The 20,105-nt window shown below is 37.4% G+C and overlaps 1 protein-coding gene across 1 annotated transcript in view; it reads right to left on the reverse strand.

The window, feature by feature from the left end:
- Positions 1–20,105, reverse strand: part of itga9 (integrin, alpha 9) — a 65,515-nt gene that overhangs the window by 9,803 nt on the left and 35,607 nt on the right. Inside the window, exons 16-23 of the mRNA XM_072677517.1 lie at positions 8,184–8,336; positions 7,283–7,359; positions 6,296–6,443; positions 2,090–2,176; positions 1,534–1,613; positions 964–1,053; positions 329–437; positions 44–151 (exon numbers count right to left, since the gene is read on the reverse strand). Of these exons, the coding sequence (XP_072533618.1) occupies positions 44–151; positions 329–437; positions 964–1,053; positions 1,534–1,613; positions 2,090–2,176; positions 6,296–6,443; positions 7,283–7,359; positions 8,184–8,336 (852 nt within the window). The remainder of the gene's footprint in view (positions 1–43; positions 152–328; positions 438–963; positions 1,054–1,533; positions 1,614–2,089; positions 2,177–6,295; positions 6,444–7,282; positions 7,360–8,183; positions 8,337–20,105) is intronic.

Below are 20,105 nucleotides of genomic sequence, written 5' to 3' on the forward strand. Positions count from 1 at the left end.
GTTTACAAGTACCAACTCTAGTCTGTGGACTTGTGGGACTCACTTGTGTATCTATGATGTGGAACATGTCTGCCCCATTGCCAACCAGTCTGTTAGGTATCCTAATGTCCACAGTGGAGCCAGGCAGCCTGCTGGGCCCGTTATTTATCACCTAGAATAACAACAGGGAAATGGATTTATACAGTCATAATAAGTTAATTTTCAATCATATTTGTTGAATGAATTCTGAAGAATTAGTAACACATATTGAATTGCACCAAGATGTGTTTTTAACAACACTAAAGCTTTTTTTTAGTTATACTGTACAACACAAAGAATGCTGGCACACCTGGAAGGTGAAATTGAGTGGCTGAAAGTTGCACTCCATATCTTCCAGCTGAACAAAGCGGGAGGCCTCAACTGAGTTTCCATACACAAAAGAGGAAGGAATAGCCACACTGAAGAGAAAAAGAAATATATATTTTGGTAGTAGTTACATTAACATATCATATTTGATTGAATACTGACAGTTTGATGCTTCCTCATTAATAATGTGTGCCAATTAAGCAAAATACTGGGACCTAATGTATACTTGAAACACAATAAGTTAACAATAACTTATGAGGAAGATTATGACTGTAAATGACAATAAATTGCATTCATAAAACCTGTTGCTTTCTTTAAAGACTTGATACAATCTTTTAGATAGAACCATGTTATTCTGAAATACCCTGGCACTACATTTGCCTAAACCAGTATAGCTACAAAGCCCATGTTCCGTTCAAACCTTAATTAACACTGTTAGTGTGTATACAATGCAGTACTGATTACAGCTTATATTGTAAACAAATACAAGTAAAAAAAAAGGAACTTGAACTTGCAATTATAAGGAAAGAAAATCTTTACACTACACAGGGATGAATTCCTCACAATCAACACTATTGTAAAGCATTATTGTACAGCTTTATCAGATTAAACTCTTACCCAGTGACAGCTGTATCCACTTCATGCACCAATGGGATTGACAGTTCCAAGGTGTTGTCATGTAGTTTGTTCTCATGCTCTGGGTTTGCACTAAGTTAAAAAAAACAACATTCTTCCTCAAATTTGAAGTAACATTTAGAAATATCATCCGTAATCCCTTTTTTGTAAATGAATGGGCTTCTGTTAGAAAACAGCACATATAGTAAACCCCATGATTGAAAATCTCACAGTGTTATTCAGTGTGCATTTGCAGTCTAATATGAATGTGTATGCCTATGTTATTTCAGTCACTACTGTAAGACATCTTTAAATGAGGAGAGCTACCATGTGACTAAATCCAAGCATTTTTCAGATGTAATGTGTATTACAGGTTTATGAGAAAAGAAAACACATCTGGTTAGCAGTACAAAACTAATACCTTTTACAAGATCATTCAAATTTTCTTAAAGGGATCAAATAAGTAATACTGCTTTTTAGCCACAAATATATACACTGCAGCATTCAATAAACAATGTGGACCATGTAAATTCAGAGAAAGTCTATTAATCATGAAAACCAATGAAAGCTCACCTCCTGGCATGTACTAAAAATAACAATGTCTCATTTTCACCAGACAGATGACTTGTGTCGAAAAGTATGGACAGATGGTACTAAAAGAGAAATAAAAGTGGACATATAAGAAAGATAAATCAAATAATGCCATCCTCAAGTCCACAAGTCCCAAATACCATGCCCTTTGGGTCTATATATTTTATATTATTATAAAATATTACATCAACCCATACATTTCAAAGAAGTAATAATGATCGTAAAAAAGTGGCACAAATATAGAAAGGCAAAATACAAAAATGCCAACAAATCCCCCCAAAGTAACATTATAATCATAAAATGAGTGTTATATGAGAAGATACTGCAAGTGATGATTCCGTCCCCACCTAAACTGCCAATGCTTAACCAATCAGTCTATCTACTGTTGAGAAAACTCTCATATCTAGATTATAATACTTTCTTTCATTATTCATGAATAGGATTTAGTCTAACCTAAATAATTTTTGCTGTTGTGATAGTATCTCTACTTAGTATTGTTTCATAGCTGAAGTGACAGTAAACTGACTTGTGTACCCACCTTGGTCTGCGCCCTCATGAAAGGAAATCCCACGCTGCACTTCAGGAAGTCTAGCTGAACTAGCTCACAGGAAATGCCCTTCTCTTCCTGGAGATGAAACAGACATGAGAAAAGGCAGAGACATACAAAACAGAATTTGAGAAGCATTACAACTGAGCAGACAACACTTAGCTTGACCTATCACATTACAAAGTGTCAACTGGGCTACTGTACTTAGTTTAAAATGATTTTAGTCATAGGGATACTAACAGTGGGGAATGAAAGTAGTTGCTCTGGGTGGTATCTAGAGAAATTACAAAAGATCCGAAAGATTTAGAACAAGAAACAACCAAACTCAAACCTCAAAATGACTATACTACATTATCTTTGTAAATCACCAGTATGTCCAGTATGGCTGCATAGCAACTGCTTGTACTGACCTGTGCTAAATAAAGACTCCATAACAAGCAATATGGCTTGCCTTGTTTTTTTAACCATTAATAAGCACGACACAAGCAGGTTTTGCAGCCACAAAACCTAGGCACCTTGCAGTCATTGAGTCGGCCAAAAACTCCTCTGTATACCAAAAGCATTCTAAAGTCAAATATGAGGCCACCCATTCAACAGCTAAATTAGGTCATGTAACAGGATAATTATCCCAAGCACACCAACAAATCTACAATAGCTAAATAAATGGCTAAAAAGAAAGTATCAAGGTGTTGCCCAGTCTAAGTCCACCTCAACCTAATTTAAATGCTGTGGAGGGTCCTTAAGAGAGATGTGCAGAAACAAATGCCCACAATGAACAGTAAAGTGGGCCAAAATTTCTCCAGAATGATGTGAGAGATTGATAAGGTGTAATTTGTTTTCACGTGAGTGTATATAATCTGTATCTAAAAATAGAAAAAGAAGATAGAAAAGAAGATCTAACAGATATTGAAAAAAGATCAAATAGTGATACGTCCCTATTTTTGAAAACAGCACTATTTTTTAAAGTGAAGGCTGTACATGCACATGCATGTACATGTAAAAAACTAAACACAGAAAAAAGCAGACACATTCAAGTATGCATATACAAAAACAGACAGTACCAGTGGATAACCTCCAGACACTGTGTTTGGAAGCTTGTCCAAATAGTGTGTAGCTCCTCTGGCTGAATTGTGTAAACAGTAGGGCCTTGACCCACGTAAGGAGTGAGCATTCCTGGAGTGAGAGTTCATGACGCTGGCCTTTTACACTCCATGTGTGTTGGGGGAGGGAAGCTGAAAGCCATCAGGCCTCTGACAAGAGAGCTGATAAAACAGACAAACTAAAGCTCATGGAACGCTAAGCTGGAGAAGAGGCGCTTCATGTGAGGCTCAGGCCATACATGCTTCCCTCTCTCCCAGTTTACACTGGAGCTATTCTTAGCTTGGGTGTAGAAATAACGAGAAACAAGAGTGAACCTGGAGAAAACCCTATCAATAAATAGTCTGTGCCAGATAACGGGGGGTGGGGGGTGGAGCTCAGTAGTGTGAATCATGTATTCCTAACAATTGCCGGTGCTTTAGGAAAGGAGCAGGACACTTGACTGTGTATATTTGACTTGGTTAGAATATTTGCTCAAACACCCTTGTTTCCTTACTTTTAAACACCTCACTCCTCTAGCTCATCAATTTGGTTAGACATTTTCCTTCAACCTAGGAATGTCCCGATCTGGTTATTCTGACTGACCTTCCTGACCAGTCAGCTCCCAGTTGCTGAAGTCAAGTCACTTTGTGTGTGTGTGTGTGTGTGTGTGCGCGTGTGTGCAGTACACACCCTAGACTAATATTGGTTGTTGCTTGTTAACAAAAGTTAACTGAAGTGTAAAATATTGTTTACAGATTAATTTGTTTGAACAAAATGGCCAAGGGCACACATCTTCAAATGTAAGACAGACATGCAGACATGTGACAGAAAAGCAGACACGTGAGAGTGCAAAAGAAAACTATTTCTCTCTCTCATCTCCCACATGTATTTTCTGACCATTCATATTCTGCACAACTGTCACCCTCCCCCATTAAGTAAGCAGACAACTAAAGAACATTCACAAATAGCAACAACTAGCAACAACATGTTTTTAAACAAAGCTGAAGCCAGACTTAATCACAAAAGATATGCATGTTAAGCTTGGAATCCTCAAATAAGTTTGGATAGCAGGCTAATTAGCTAGCCTAGCCTAGGGCATAAATGTTCCTACTAAAAAAAAATCACTCAATGAATGTCTCTTCCTACCTTTGTACAGCATAGGAGTTGTAAGGTGAAGATGATAAGGTGTTTAAAAACAAATGAAATGGAAGAAAATACTGGTCAGCTTCCTTGCTCAAAAGTGCCAAGAACCGCATTCTTTGACAGATATGGGTCACATGACTAGCAAAATGACCCGACTGTTGTTTACTGTGATGCATAGAGGCAGGCGAATGTGAATGCATTGCAAGAGAAAATACTAGCTCGCCTGAAAGAAGCTGGTATGGTATCTTATTTACTTGCTGGTAAATGCTTAAAACAACCATGCAACTATGTCTTGCTCTAAAGAGCTTTTTGCCACAGTGTACACAGCTTGTACACCTACTATTTAACATAAATAATCCAATCAGGCTTTGTTGTAAGCAATGTTTCTCCTATATATTCTATAGCAAATACAGTGGAGAAAAATAGCTTACAACAAAGTCTGAAAATTGGATTATTGTTAAAAAATAATCCAAAAATTGGATTCCAAGTATTCTAAATTGTTAAAAAATATTTTTATTTTATTTATTAAAAAATAAATTTTCAGGCTTTGTTGTAAGCTATTTTTCTCCACCCTATGTGATTATTAAATAATAGAAAATAAAGCATAGCTCTATTTATGTTTTATAACATGTGAATTTCTGTGTAACTCAACCACAAAATGATTTAAAATGCCCATGACTACTTCTTTTGTGATCATAGCATTTTGATCAACTACTCATGCCCCCTCATTTAGTACCTCAGTCTCTCTGGGATATTCTAATTCCTTTTGCAACAGTTATCTGCTGCTTCCCCTTTCCTGAAACTGAAGGAAAAGAAAATATGACCTCTAATTTCAAATAAAGCCTACTTTGTGTGTGTGTCCTTACACAACGGTGGCCCTGGACAGGCCCAAAAAGTCATGGTGTAGCTTCTGAAACCAACGAGCTTGTGTGCCCAGCACATGGTTAAGGTTGCAAGAAAAACAGAAAGACAATGGAGCCCAGTATAAAAGAAAAGGAGCACAAGAGTTCACAAGCAGAGGGGGGGAGGAGGTCCCAGAGGGAGATGCTCTTGCCAGACCATCCCTGTGCAAAAAAGGGGTCATTTAAACATTGCTTACTCCATGCCAATCTGGAGGGTCTCACTACACTTACAGTAATACAAAACAACAAAACAGTGCTGACTTATACACCTAGTCTAAATATTGTTCCTTCTCTCCTAAAGCTTCCTCATCATTTTCTGGGTGCTTTTAAAACTAGGCTTCGACCAGTAAATAAAATCTAATGAAATTCAACTCTGGGAAATAGCTCTATTATGAAATAGGCAGGCTATAAACAATTTAAAAACTATCTTTAATATTATGCTAGCAAAATGGAGAGAGTGTATTCTTTAAGTGTCTACAAATTTGATATTCAGTATAAAAAGAAAACAAATCACACCAGATAGAGCAATGTAATGCAGAAAACACATATGGCAAAGTAATCCATCAGTACCAGATGTGTCACGATATGTTCATGCTATTTAAAGAAGAAAAATTCCATTCCTCACTAAACATTTTAGTCAAGCTAACTGATACTGGGTATCCTAAACAAAAATTATCTCAATTCTCCATTTCTGTTTTCTCTCTGAAGGGAAGTCCATACATTGTAAGAGTGTGAGGACGAAGAGTCTGGTCAATATCTCACAAAGGTTTCTGCACAATTAGTAGGAAATGTTCTTACTCATTCTACTGATAATGGAAGTATGGCATTCTGGGAGAAAAACCTTAAAACTTTAGAGAGTTGCAGGAGATACAGAGGCCAGTGTAAAAGACGCTCCGTAAAATAGGATGATAGCCAGTTGTTTCTTCAGTTCACATCAGTAAATCTGTGGCCCATCCTGTTTCCTGCCATTCCTCTTGTGTCCCAATCTCTTTGCTTATGCATTTTAATGTAAATTCAATGGTGGTTGTTCACTAGGCAAAAATAAATACATATGTGTAGTGTAATCACTTACCCTCTGTAAAAAGTTGATGTAATGGACCTCCCTGGAAAAATTTAAGTAGATGTTGGTGTCATAAGCGTCATCTCCAGCGTTTGAAATAGTTAAGTTAAGGGAGACATTTTTCACTCCTCCCAGGGCAAGATGAGGTCTGATGTGATGTCTGATTAAAAAAGAAAGGCAAGTTGTGAAAAAATCAATCAATCAATATCATAATGTAAACTTACATTAATGGGAAGCAGATTTTTAACCACATCAATGATGATTGATGATCATCATTGATGTCCAGAACAAAATGACCCTTTTTCTTTTTATTCTTCTAGTTATTATTATCAGTTTAGAAGCTGTTCAGACTAAAGAAGGTTAGCGCTGTGTGAAGCTGTCAACAAGTAGAAAACATTTATGGCTAATAGAAGTTAGGATTAAGTGGGTTTCAACCCTACTTTTTGCACTCCATTGTTCTCCATACGTTGTGGTAAAATGTAGTCATGCAAGCCAGATCTGACCAAGAACTACTTTTACAGAAAAAGGTGATTGAATTTATATACATTGTATTTATACAAAACTTAAATAACAACAGGATGTTCTGAATTTTCTTGCTCACTGAGGTTTCACTAGCTTGATTAACAAAGATCTGTCTTCCATTAAACTAATACAAATTATGCATAGATGAGTAAATAGCCAATAAAAGTTTAACTGGCAGGAATTCTGACTAGTCAAGTATGTTAGTGGTACTTCAGAGCCTGTCTTATTATGAATCATGAACATAGAAAGTCCATCATAGCTTCAGTTCTCATGTTAAGGAAACAAACCAATTCTGGGACCTCCTTAAAAGCTAGAAGATGGATGACATCTACAGCTGGTGAGAGCCAAGCATGTGTCAGGGCTGCAGTATCCGCACCCACATCGACTCAACCTTTATGATGTCAACATATTGAAACAGGCAGCCAAGTACAATGGGAGTGAGAAGTCAGAGACGGAAGAACCGTCAGAGAGCTTTACCCAGAAAGAAGCAGTTTCCCATGCAGCCGTAGGTCAGCAGCACAGTCGTCAGACAGGCAATTCTTCTCAAACCACGTCTGCAAAGAGACAGACACAGTACAGGATGTTTACAAACTTTAAATGTCATTGTGACAAGAGCAGAACCGTATACTAGAGGGTGCTGTTGTGCAAGGTTTAAACCTCTGCACTTGGATAGCTGGTGTTTTTTTAATCAAGTGAAGAGCATAGCCCTAGGATGGATTTCAGGATCATTAATGTCTTCTGACCATATATTACAAATACAATCAGATAGAATGTACTAATACTAATTTGTTGTAAAGATTCTGAATTTGACATATTTGCAGTTTCAAGCATGCAGACAAATATGTGTGCAATTTACTAACATGTTGAAATTCCAAGCTAATAGATTCCAGAGATGCTGAAAGATGCTCCTTACATTTTTGTAACTGGAGGAGGGCAAATCGTGTGAGCTAGTATAAGGGTGGGAATTGAGATGGGCTCTGCACAAATAAATTCATCAGCCAACCACATTCCACTCAAGGAAAGTCAACAATCATTATCATGAAGTAACTTAAGCCACATACAAATTGGCAGGAAAAGGCCATTTCTTGCATGCTTATGCAGGTGTAAAAACTAGTTAAAACTGCTAAAAACTAGTGCAAAGTCTAAAAAAAAGACAAAATAACAAAAAACAAACAAAAAAAAACTAATTTACATGTACAGTTTAATTCTCTCAAACATGAGGCTAAAACTGAAAGAAAAAGTCATTGGGGATATATTAGCTAGCATGACATACTTTTTTTATTTATTTATTAATAACCGCATTAGCATTTTCTAACATCTGGGATGAAATGCCATTAAACACATTATTCCAACACTGGGATAGCCACCGTAATCTAACCTCATTCCTGGCAGCAATCTTCTCCCCCTTTTTCCAACGGAGTACAGGCGTGAGTAAAGCAAGCTCATGCTCATGATGTCCATCCAGCACATGCTTCCCCAGGCTGTATGCTGCTTCGAAAGAAATGGCTGAAAATACGTCCTTCACCTCTTTCTGTGGAAAACAAACACTCATGTTAAATGTTCTTGTAGAATTTCCCCACTGTGGGACTAATAAAGGATTATCTTATAAACTCAATTACACAAACAGATAAATACAATTCAAGAACTGTTCAACCAACTGTAACCTTTAAATGAACCTCAATAAATAAATCATTATAAATAATAAATAAATAATTGTTCACACGCCAAATATGCAACAGACCGAACAGTGGTTGCTGTATACAAATGACTCCATATGTTACAATATTTTGCATCTGTAGAAAAGTCTTAATAAATAGTCCATAATACTGCACTGTCTGCCTGACTGAAAAGCAAGCATAAGCTGTGCTGTGTGCCATTAAAGCTGGCCACCATGGGCCATCAAAGGGATAGCTGTAAAAAGGTGTCTGGTAGTATCTCTCCCACCACATTTCATCATCCCTCAGTCTGGCAATGCAAGCTAAATCCAGAGAAGGAGAGTTTCCTTTGGCACAGGACTTGGAAACACAAAAGCTGAACAGAAACTAAACCCCATGTTCATTAAGACAGTGGGAAAACTAGACATTTTCTGCACCCCTGTTCATTAAACATCACTAATTTCTAGTGTCTCAGCTGTCATCTCATTTGCCCCAAAGATAAAAAGGCAACTGCTCCACTGGCAACTTTGTGCCTACCAACTAAACGTCACTAGTGTCTGCTAACACATAGTTAAGCCCCTTGTGTAAACATAAGTCTTTTCCGGTTGCCACTATACCTTCAGTTCCCTCTTCCTGGTCCTACTCTTTCTGTCCCTCCCTGTCCCTCTCTGTTTGAGTTTTATCGCCTGCTCTTCCTCTGACCACCCTCCCATCCCTTTCCTCAGCGGCAGTCAACACAGCAGTTGTAACATATCAGGACAGACCAGATACCTTGCCTAGAATGCTCTCCAACCATCCAACAACCTGCAGGCTGTGCATGCTGATAGAGTTATGACAGGAAAAGAAATTTGTTGACCATCGGAAACATACTTGGCAAAACCAAGCATGATTAAAGATTTATTGCTGCACTAAATATGCTTTACCTGAGTAATCAGTTTCAGTACAGACAGTGGGATCTTGAAAAAGATCTAATGATATATGGGTTCACTTTTAATATTGGCCAGTAATAAAGATCTTCATCATCACTTTTTTTTTTTTTTTTAGAATTTTCAATCATTTTATCATTAAATATAGATCTGTACATAATTCTGGACACATATCTTTCTAAAAAGGGCTATTCTTGTGGTGAATGGTGAACAGTAGTGTATAATGTATTGATTATTCTGTACAGTGTACTGGATAACACTATTGTCGTCTATATGCCAGATTGGTGTTCTGTCTGGTGTTTAGCTCAGGCAAGAGCTCCATGTTATTCCTTAATACTCTTAAATACTCTTACTGCTATGTTCATTTATCCCTGTAACATGACTACACTGCAAGTATTATTTAGAGCATTTGTTAAATGTAATGTAATGTTCCTGTTATAGAGACTGTTATGTTTATAGTCACCAGAGGGACAGGCAGAACTACATTGGATATGTTAGATTTTGCAGATGAAGAAATGTAAGACAATAAGAGATTTATTTATGCTATGTTAACATATACTGACTGATGTTACCAGTATCTAGTTTTAAAAATGTCAAAATCAAGTTCTAATTTGTACTTTGTGAAAGTCTTGTTAGCAACCATTATCATCCATTCATTGTGCTTCTTTCATTCATGTGACATTGCATGTAAAAATGTAAGTCATTACCTGTAAATGGTAATAAGTGGTAAATGACGCCTTCCATTCTCTCCTTTAACTAATTACAGAGGGTGTGTGTGTTTTCACTGTAGTGTGTCAGCACTACACAGAACAATGCAATGCTCAGTGCAGTGGTTTGGGAAGTCAACTCAACACTTTTCAGCCCCAGTTGTGATTAAAGTGAAATGCACCAAATGGGCCTAGTGAGCTGTCCTGCCAATGACCCCCACCCTGGGGACCATTTAGGATTAGGGGCTCGACATCCAGACTTCAGTTCTGGATTCTGGCAGTCTATATGCCATTTTCACTGGGCCACAAGAGAATAGAAGGGTATGAATAATCCCTTGTTAGCCAATAAAAAGTGAGCATGTGTAAACTTCATTTCGCGATAACAGACATTCCAAAAATAATCACTGGAAACTTAAATAGATCCATGGAGATATTGAAGCTACATTTGAGAGACCCCTTTCATCCCTGGTTGAACTTAACATAACTGATTTAATCTCCCTCCTCTGGCCTAGGCATACTATTTCACCTTAAAAAAAACTATTCACAGTTCACTCCTCATGAGGACAGGAATAAAGGTCGTATCTGTGTTCTGGTTTAAGTTTTTATTAGACCACAATTAATGTTCTCTCTCGCCCATGCCCTAGCTCCTATCTCACCACCACCCCTTCACTCCATCCCTTGCTTCACAACAGACCTATTTTTTTTTTTAGAGCTGAGGATAGTCTAAACTGCAGCAGGCCATGGGGAGCTACTAATGTAAACAGCTTCTTGCTTTTACAGTGGGAAAAAAAAGTATTTAGTCAGTCACCAATTGTGCAAGTTCTCCCACTTAAAGAGATGAGAGAGGCCTGCAATTGACATCATAGGTAGACCTCAACTATGAGAGACAAAATGAGAAAAATAAATTCAGAAAATCACATTGTCTGATTTTTAAAGAATTTATTTGCAAATAATGGTGGAAAATAAGTATTTGGTCAATAACAAAAGTTCATCTCAATACTTTGTTATATATCCTTTGTTGGCAATGACAGAGGTCAAACGTTTTCTGTAAGTCTTCACAAGGTTGGCACACACTGTTGCTGGTTTGTTGGCCCATTCCTCCATGCAGATCTCCTCTAGAGCAGTGATGTTTTAGGGCTGTCGGCGGGCAACACAGACTTTCAACTCCCTCCAAAGGTTTTCTATGGGGTTGAGATCTGGAGACTGGCTAGGCCACTACAAGACCTTGAAATGCTTCTTACGAAGCCACTCCTTTGTTGCCCTAGCAGTGTGTTTGGGATCATTGTCATGCTGAAAGACCCAGCCACGTTTCATTTTCAATGCCCTTGCTGATGGAAGGAGGTTTGCACTTAAAATCTCACAATACATGGCCCCATTCATTCTTTCATGTACACGGACCAGTCGTCCTAGTCCCTTGCAGAGAAACAGCCCTAAAGCATGATGTTGCCACCCCCATGCTTCACAGTTGGTATGGTGTTCTTTGGATGCAACTCAGAATTCACTCTCCTCCAAACACAACGAGTTGTGTTTGTACCAAACAGTTCTACTTTGGTTTCATCTGACCATAAGACATTCTCCCAATATTCTTCCGGAACATCCAAATGCTCTCTGGCAAACTTCAGACGCGCCCGGATATGTACTGGCTTAAGCAGGGGAACACGTCTGGCACTGCAAGATCCTGGCAGCGTAGTGTGTTACTGACAGTAGCCTTTGTAACGTTGGTCCCAGCTTTCTGCAGGTCATTCACTAGGTCCCCCCGTGTGATTCTGGGATTTTTGCTCACCGTTCTTGTGATCATTTTGACCCCACGGGCTGAGATCTTGCGTGGAGCCCCTGATCGAGGGAGATTAGCAGTGGTCTTGTAGGTCTCCCATTTTCTGATTATTGTTCCCACAGTAGATTTCTTCACACCAAGCTGCTTGCCTATTGCAGATTCAGTCTTCCCAGCCTGGTGCAGGTCTACAATTTTGTGTCGGGTTTCCTTCGACAGCTCTTTGGTCTTCACCATAGTGGAGTTTGGAGTGTGACTGTTTGAGGTTTTGGACAGGTGTCTTTTATACTGTTAACGAGTTCAAATAGGTGCCATTAATACAGGTATTTAGTGGAGGACAGAGAAGCCTCTCAAAGAAGAAGTTACAGGTCTGTGACAGCCAGAAATCTTGCTTGTTTGTAGGTGACCAAATACTTATTTTCCACCATTATTTGTAAATAAATTCTTTAAAAATCAGACAATGTGATTTTCAGATTTTTTTTCTCATTTTGTCTCTCATAGTTGAGGTCTACCTATGATGTCAATTACAGGCCTCATTTTTTTCTCTCATTTTTTAAGTGGGAGAACTTGCACAATTGGTGACTGACTAAATACTTTTTTTCCCCACTGTAACTGTCTGGAACGGTGGATCTCCAATCAACTGTTCCTTACACGCCACTCACATACATCAGCAGGACACTAGCCAAACAGGTCACTCTGTCGCCAGAAGCCATAATGGTACAAACCATGTTTAGCTGAAGTGAGATCTGTTTACACCCATTGTTTCCATTTAGAATAGTACTTGCTTTCACTGACAGATTCAGTTTCTCTAGTCATAATATACTGTTCCTCTTTTCAGCAACTTAACTGCAAGGCTTTAGCATGAAATGGCATTAAATCAACAATAAATTAAGTAAGTAAAACTAACAAGATACAGTCGGTCAGTTACATGTGACAGCTTCCATAAGTAGCTTTATTTAGATAAGTAGAATAAGTAGAATTTGCCTGATGAAAAGTTCTGCTAGAGCTTTGCTAATGAAAATCCATTATTGATGTATGTTCTCTACATTCCTTTTTCCACATTTCCACACCAATTTCCCCATTGGTTCAATAACAATGCGCCTTATGGAAGCTGTCACATGTAACTGACTGACTGTATCTTGTTAGTTTTACTTATTTAATTGATTGTTGATTTATGTTTGCACTTTACATATCTGTACTGTATTCTGTTCCATGTTTCACAGGTCCTGGAGGAGCAATGAAAATAAAAGCCCTTTGACTTGACTGATGTGTTTATTTTTATTAGTTATTCCTAGTTATTTTTTAATAGTTTTTTTAACACATTTAAAAATCCACTGAATGCTGGTGTTTTAAAAATTTATGTTCCACAACTCAAAAAATAAAAAAAACCTTTTATAACCTTTATTTTCTACTGTTTAACTGCCTTTGAATCAGTGTTTTGACTTGAGGGTGTGACAACGTTCTTATTCAGCAATACTGAACAAATGTGCATTTAAAACTTAAGCGTAGTAATGACACTACTTATAAGGCAGGGCAAGTGGTTGGAGTCAATCCATTCCCACATTCACTAGGTCAATTATTCCTCATATGAGGATCATTAAGGCTGACCTCATGCTTTTGAACATGAAGCCAATGATGTATAGTACAGCTAAATGGATGATAGATAAGGCAGCAGTTTAAGACCTAGTTTGGTGTTTAACTCAGATGTAATTTAAATGTAACTTCTCAATAAATCTCAAAGTATGGTTTATTTATGGGACTGATTATTTCATAGCTTGCATTCCTTAAAATTTAATTTACCAAAATTGTTAGTCAATCTGGAAAAACAACATGGGACTATACCACTTTTTTCTGTTACAACACAATATTGCAAAATAGTTTTTTAACGTTGTCCAGCCCGGTTTAAAACAAATCAAGTAAAACACAACTCTATGTGACAAGGGCCAAGCAGTCCAAATGATCAGTGAGTGTGACTTAAATTAGCCGAAATGTGGCTACACATCCTTATATATCTAATTCACATGAGACAGCAGAACCTGGTCCTCCTATAGAGATCCCAGCAAAATTGAGCTGCAGTGCTAAAACATGATCCCAACACATATATCATGTAAACTAATGATATTCAGAACAGAAACAGCCTATAAGAATCCAAAAATTATATTTAAAGGCTATCAAATTCATCATTATTAAACAAACTTTAATTCCTAGACCTTTTAAAGGTACTGTATGAGGTACTGACATGGACTAAAATGTGTTTTTGTAATTTAAAAGCAAACTAGTCACTAACTGTCTTTTCTGTTAAACTAAGCTCTACTGTAGGGTAAACACTTTTCAAACTGTTTTAAATTTTCTCTTTCATAAACTCTGGAGATAAGACATTTTATAAGAACGCCTGTGGCAGCTTTATACTGGCAACAGGTAATAAACTATACACCTAATTCTAAGCATGCCAGCAGATTTACAACTTATATTAAATGGTTTTATATACCTCAAATATTATGGCAGTAATGCATTATCTAGAGTTTCTGATTCTGTTACTATGGCTGACAAAGTGGGCATCATTCCAGTCCATCATGTAATCCTATATGCATTTTTGGCTTAGAGGAGGAGCCAGGCATGGACAGCTCTCCAAAATCTCTGGGTAAACCTGAAAGTCATGATCAAACACAGACGCCCATTCCTCAGCCATTAGCTTGTGTACAGAATTGGTTCCTTTTTCCAAACAAATCAAACTTAAATCTCTTAAAAAGCTGGCTGTAAAGCCCAGAATAAGCCTCAAACTGCTACAGGCCAAATTCACAGGGAGACACAGGGGAGCATTTTCTGCTCCAAGAGGACTGCTGTCATTTCTTTCCCATGGGAAAGGGTCACAAATAGTCCAGCTCACAGGCAATGGGATAGGAACACACAGTCTGCATGGGACAGAGATGTTAACCATGAAAAAGCTAATTGTTCAATTGTCATGAAATGTTCATGTTCCTACTTCTGACCCTCACACTCCAAAGGTTTCCAGAAGCACATACCATCACATATGTTTTAGCTAATATACTTCCATCTCCACACACTTAAATAATGTTTCAATTGATGTTTTTTAAGATGAAAATTGTGTCTCCACATAATGCTAAGGCAGAAGTTTTTTGCTCTGCAAGGGTTCTATCTCACTTGAACAATAATGGTATAAACACAAATTACAGTAAACTTTTACTAGCTTGCATTCCCCAGGTAAAAGGTATTCTGCATCTGACCCTCAGTTAAAATACAGCTGGGTCTTATAAAGCACAACTAGAGGTGCCATGTGTGTCTGGTGTAAACTGGCATACACAAAGCATTTTTTCCAAAAAAAAATAAAAAATCATAATTCATTCAGCACTGAAGAATTCTGTCAACAAAGTCAAACCTTTTCACACAAGCCAAAAAAGATTTGTTGCTACAGTGAGAACAAAGCATTCAACAAATACTTAGTGAAACCCTGGGCCAAGAAACACACAACTTCTGAGCACTTAACCAAACACACAAGATTGCCTGGAAAATTCTCCAGTGCAATACTTTGGCATTCATTTGGGCATCCAGCAGTGTACTCCTTTTGTTTGGGAAGAATTACAAACCCAAGGCTTTTGCCGTTGACTTGTATTATTCATATTTTCTAGATATAATATTTTTACCTCTAGTCTAACAGAGCTCTATTGGCACTCTCCCTTACTAGGTCATGCTCATTTAAGTGCCCCTAATAATAAATATAACCCACAGTTGTAATCGTCCAGAGAGCAGGTGGGTCACGTCAACTTGGGTGAAAATGAGGGGTGCTCAATTATACTGGCCAACGAAATACTCCACTCCTGCTCTTCATTCTCTAGATTCCGACCTAGTGCCCCCACCCCCTCGGCTGCTCGCTCTTTAATCTTTGACCAGTGTGGTGGTTAACCTATCCAACTCAGCCAAAGGACTCTGAGTAAAAAAAAAAAACACATTTGAGGAGGGGGAACTGGGACCAGTTCCTTTTACGGAAGCAGCCTTGGCTAGGGATTAGTGAGTAAGGGAGATGGGCTGGAGGCGCATGGCTTCAATCAGCAGGTAAAGTTAAAACTCACTCTGAGGCTGTTGAAAAGGGTTTTACTGGAGCAATATTATTGGAGAACCACCTTTGTTTTTTTCTTTTCAATGGATGTTTCTACAGGTCCAAGTGTAAAGACTCTCCACATTTTAAACATATTCTATATTTAGGTATTTCTAGAACCACACACTGATTTTAATAGAATTTGAACATCTATTGTAATATAGAACGGCACTGTATTTTTTAATGTTTTTTTGAAAGCAGGCAACATTATATGCTAGGCAAGTGCTTTAGCTCTATAGAGCACACATTAGTATCAAGTTTTGTGGCCTAAAAGATACCGTAAGCGTAGGAGCTTTGTGTTAGTGTAAGTAAAATGGTGCAAAGAGATTTAATATTTAGAGAACCTTGCCTGCTATGTGGGCAACTGTTTATGCAGGCTGAGATCCCTACTTACACTGTCCTTTTGTAACATACAGTGCACAACTTCAATGGCTACACCCACTAAATCTTCTGTATTATAACCTCAGACTATTTCCAGTATAATAAAATATATACAGTGCATGTCCATCTAGCTCAGACACACTTACTATGTAATAAACTGGTTTGACTGCAAGAACAGTATCTTTATCTAATATATTTATTATAGTTATAGTTATTATAGTATAGTTTTCACCAAATACTTAATGTAAACTCCAAGACTAAGAGAAAGCCTTTCTCAAGCTAAAGCTTGTTTATGTTTTGTGATTTATTCTAAACAAAAATAGACTTTCTCAAGTTGAGTGATGTGTTTCCTACTTCCCTCGACATCTTGGGAACTAAATCATAAGACAATCTGTCATTGTGCCTACAAACAAAATTGATCTATCTAACTATCTCTCTCTCTCTCTCTCTCTCTCTCTCTCTCTTTCATATGAAGAAGACCCGCTTATGAAGACGTTGTGGCACAATTATGTTTGGCACTAGTTATGGTCTGATAAAATAGCTTGATGTATTATGTACTTTTAAAATATTGTTATTTTGTTCATATATAAAAGTTACGCAGACTTTGTTTCATTTGACTGATTTGTGACAAAAACACATTTATGTATAAACAAGTTACAAATTAAGAAAAAAATCAAATGTCTTCCGTTAGCTGCTGTGTCAACACAAGGTGCTGGAACAGCTGTGATGCATCTTGACACAGATTCTACAAACCTCCTGAAATCATAGCACACCAATAAAGGTGAAGGGTTTAGTCGGCCAAAAATATTTCCCATAGATGACTGCAAAGGCCATAACATCCTGTACAACTGCATCATTTTCTAACCTTTCTGTGACCCCTCATGCCCTGTGGATGGGGCACTATCTGGTAGAGACCATTCCCATCCGGACAGAAATGTTTGAGCATAAGAAAAAGATGATAAGTCATAATACCTTTGTATTGATTTGTAAAGGTCCTTCTCTCTAAGAAGAGAAGTAGGCAAAACCATACCAATAAACAGAGCCAAAACATCAAATCACTGTAGAGGAACTAAGACTTTTTCTTTGTATGTCTCTAGTGAAGAATATGGTGAAGAATGACTATATCCACATCTGTAAACCCGTATCTGTGGGTTTTGCACATCTCAAATGTACATTCATCTTTGTATGGAGATGTTTATACAATGTTTTACTTTTGTATACTAGTTATATCACTCTCTGTGTAGTTACGGATGGACTGTTTTGGCTGATGATCCTCCACAGGAACTAACATTTTCTTAACATATCAATAATGCAGAAGCATCACACTCTTTCAACTCATAGTACTTTCAACCACAATTTCAACCCTATTTACTTATTTTACCACAGACCTAAATGCAGGAGTCACTGTAGGCACTATTCTTATTTAGAATGTCACAGTAGACACTATTCTCTTTCCAAGTCACTTAAATCATTCCCTCTTTCTATCTTGATTCAAAAGTGAGGTCATCTGGGCCTGGTCAAGGTTGACATGCCACAGTACATGATTAGCGGATGTGAGCTGATTAATCTGGTGACATTTGATCCACAAATGTTTCAGGTTTATCCTAATAATCACCTCTAAAACTATTTATTCAGCCTATAGTTATTTAATCTGCCCATTCATACTGAAGTTATAAAAATGGTTTTAGCTAAGACTGCTTTTATAAAGGGACAGTACAGGGTACAAATCATACAGTCATAAAATAACATCTGATGGATAAACAGAAGTTGGAAAATGGTTAGTCAACAATTAATTCTATTTGTTTTGGGGGGCACAGAAAACGAAAATTTGTATGAGTGGATTTCAAGAAAAAGAAAAAACCTATTTGGGCTTGTTACAGTGAAGACAATTAGAGTTATGGATTGGGTTTACTCTTCTAACCTAATCTTTGGTTAGTCAGAAGAGCTGTAGCAGATGCTTCTTGCAGTGGATGAGATCATACACACGCAAAACTAGGACATTGTCACTTTGCTGTTTTAGGGGATTCGTCTTTTACAACAGCACTTAGATTCAAAATGGACACAATCCTATAGTAGGAGATGGTAGAAAAGTAGTTAAACAATTTCAGCAACAAAAAGGTTAAGTTAATCACTAAATGGACTGTCCTGTATCAAAATTATTACATTGTACTGGACAGATCAATCCCTTGCAATTTGAAATAATATGTGCTTTTAATAATTGTCTACAAGAAATGCAGTTGAGGGCTAGATGCCAAACCCAATGGCTGGCCCTGTATACATATCATCATCTTTACATTTTTTTTACATAATTGGAATCTAGCAATTGTTTTTACACTGACCTTCATTGGAAGAACTTTTTTTTTCTTTCAAAAAGTTGCCATTTTGTGTTTACACTGTTTTTGTTTTTGTGTGATAGTGACAATATACTACTACTAAAACAAAGTATACCCTAAATAGTGAACACTAGTTAGAGACTGTATTTCAGAACACACTAGCTTTTCTAGAAGGAACAATCCTTCAGCCATGCACAACTCTGTAAAGTTGCCTTACATCATTAATGTCTCTGGGAGTGATCCATGATGACAGAACATTGCCTGGAACTCCATGTGTTCATTCCGCACATGTGCTCTTTTTGGACTACAGGATCCATTTCATTTTCCACTGTATTTATTCTGGGTATGCTTCTACTTTTTAAAATATATTTTCCGTTTAAGTTTTATAAATACTTGCTGGAGTGGCAAGCATGTTTAATAGGAAACACGTGGATATGATTAGTCTCTTGCTATGTGAATTCATTGTATCAGCTTTCTTGGCCTAGGGTAAATGAAACCAGTAAAATGGCATCAAGGGAATTGCAGCGTTGTGCAAAACTGTAACAGGGGCAAACATAAAGCAGGCATGTGGCCAGCAGGCTGGCTCATGACTGTGAATAGCATCACAGCAGTGGCTCTGTGTATAGCAATGGAATGTGGGTTAGCAAGGTCTTTCTGCTTAAAAAAAGTTGTTAGTAATGCCTTGACATGTGCTGGATGAATAAATCCCTTACAATGCCCTACATATGCAGGACACATAATGAGATCTGCAAACAAAGTGCTGGTAGAATGGGCAGCAATAGGGCTGGGCAATGAATCAAACATGAATCGAAATTGACCTTCTTCTAGCTATATTATGTTATTTCGTTTTTTAGTTTTTTAATTCTGTGAATTAGCATATACCATGCACAATTTGTTCTACGCTTGTCCTGTAATTCTTACATTTTGAAATACCATTATGCAACAACACAATTTAGAAGCATTACAAACAGCACAAATGCTTAGCACTGTGCCGCTAGCAACATTGGGCTAGCATGTACATGCTCCACAAGGACCCTGGGCAGGTTTGCATCCGCCCGATTTAAAGTAAACTTGCTTTACTAACAACTGTTTTAAAGAAAATGCAATCATGACAGGTTTACCTATAAATTTTGTTTTGCATGTTTATCAGTGGTTAAACCAGACACTGTTGACCTATAAGGACAGCCTTACTGCTTCTAATAGGTTTCTATAAAAAAAAAAGTCAATTCATTAGTCAGTTTACAAAGTCAATTTTAAATATTATGCAATATGTATTTTTGCCCATAGCCCATGCTCACCACTAGGGGGTCCAATGGCATTGTGACAAATCAACATAATCAATTTTAAATATTAAATCTGCTGGTAAAACATTATTCCTTTTCACGTCAAAACAATTAACTTTTTTGTTTAGAA

This window comes from Salminus brasiliensis, chromosome 4 (assembly GCF_030463535.1).
Source record: "Salminus brasiliensis chromosome 4, fSalBra1.hap2, whole genome shotgun sequence".
NCBI lineage: Eukaryota > Metazoa > Chordata > Actinopteri > Characiformes > Bryconidae > Salminus > Salminus brasiliensis.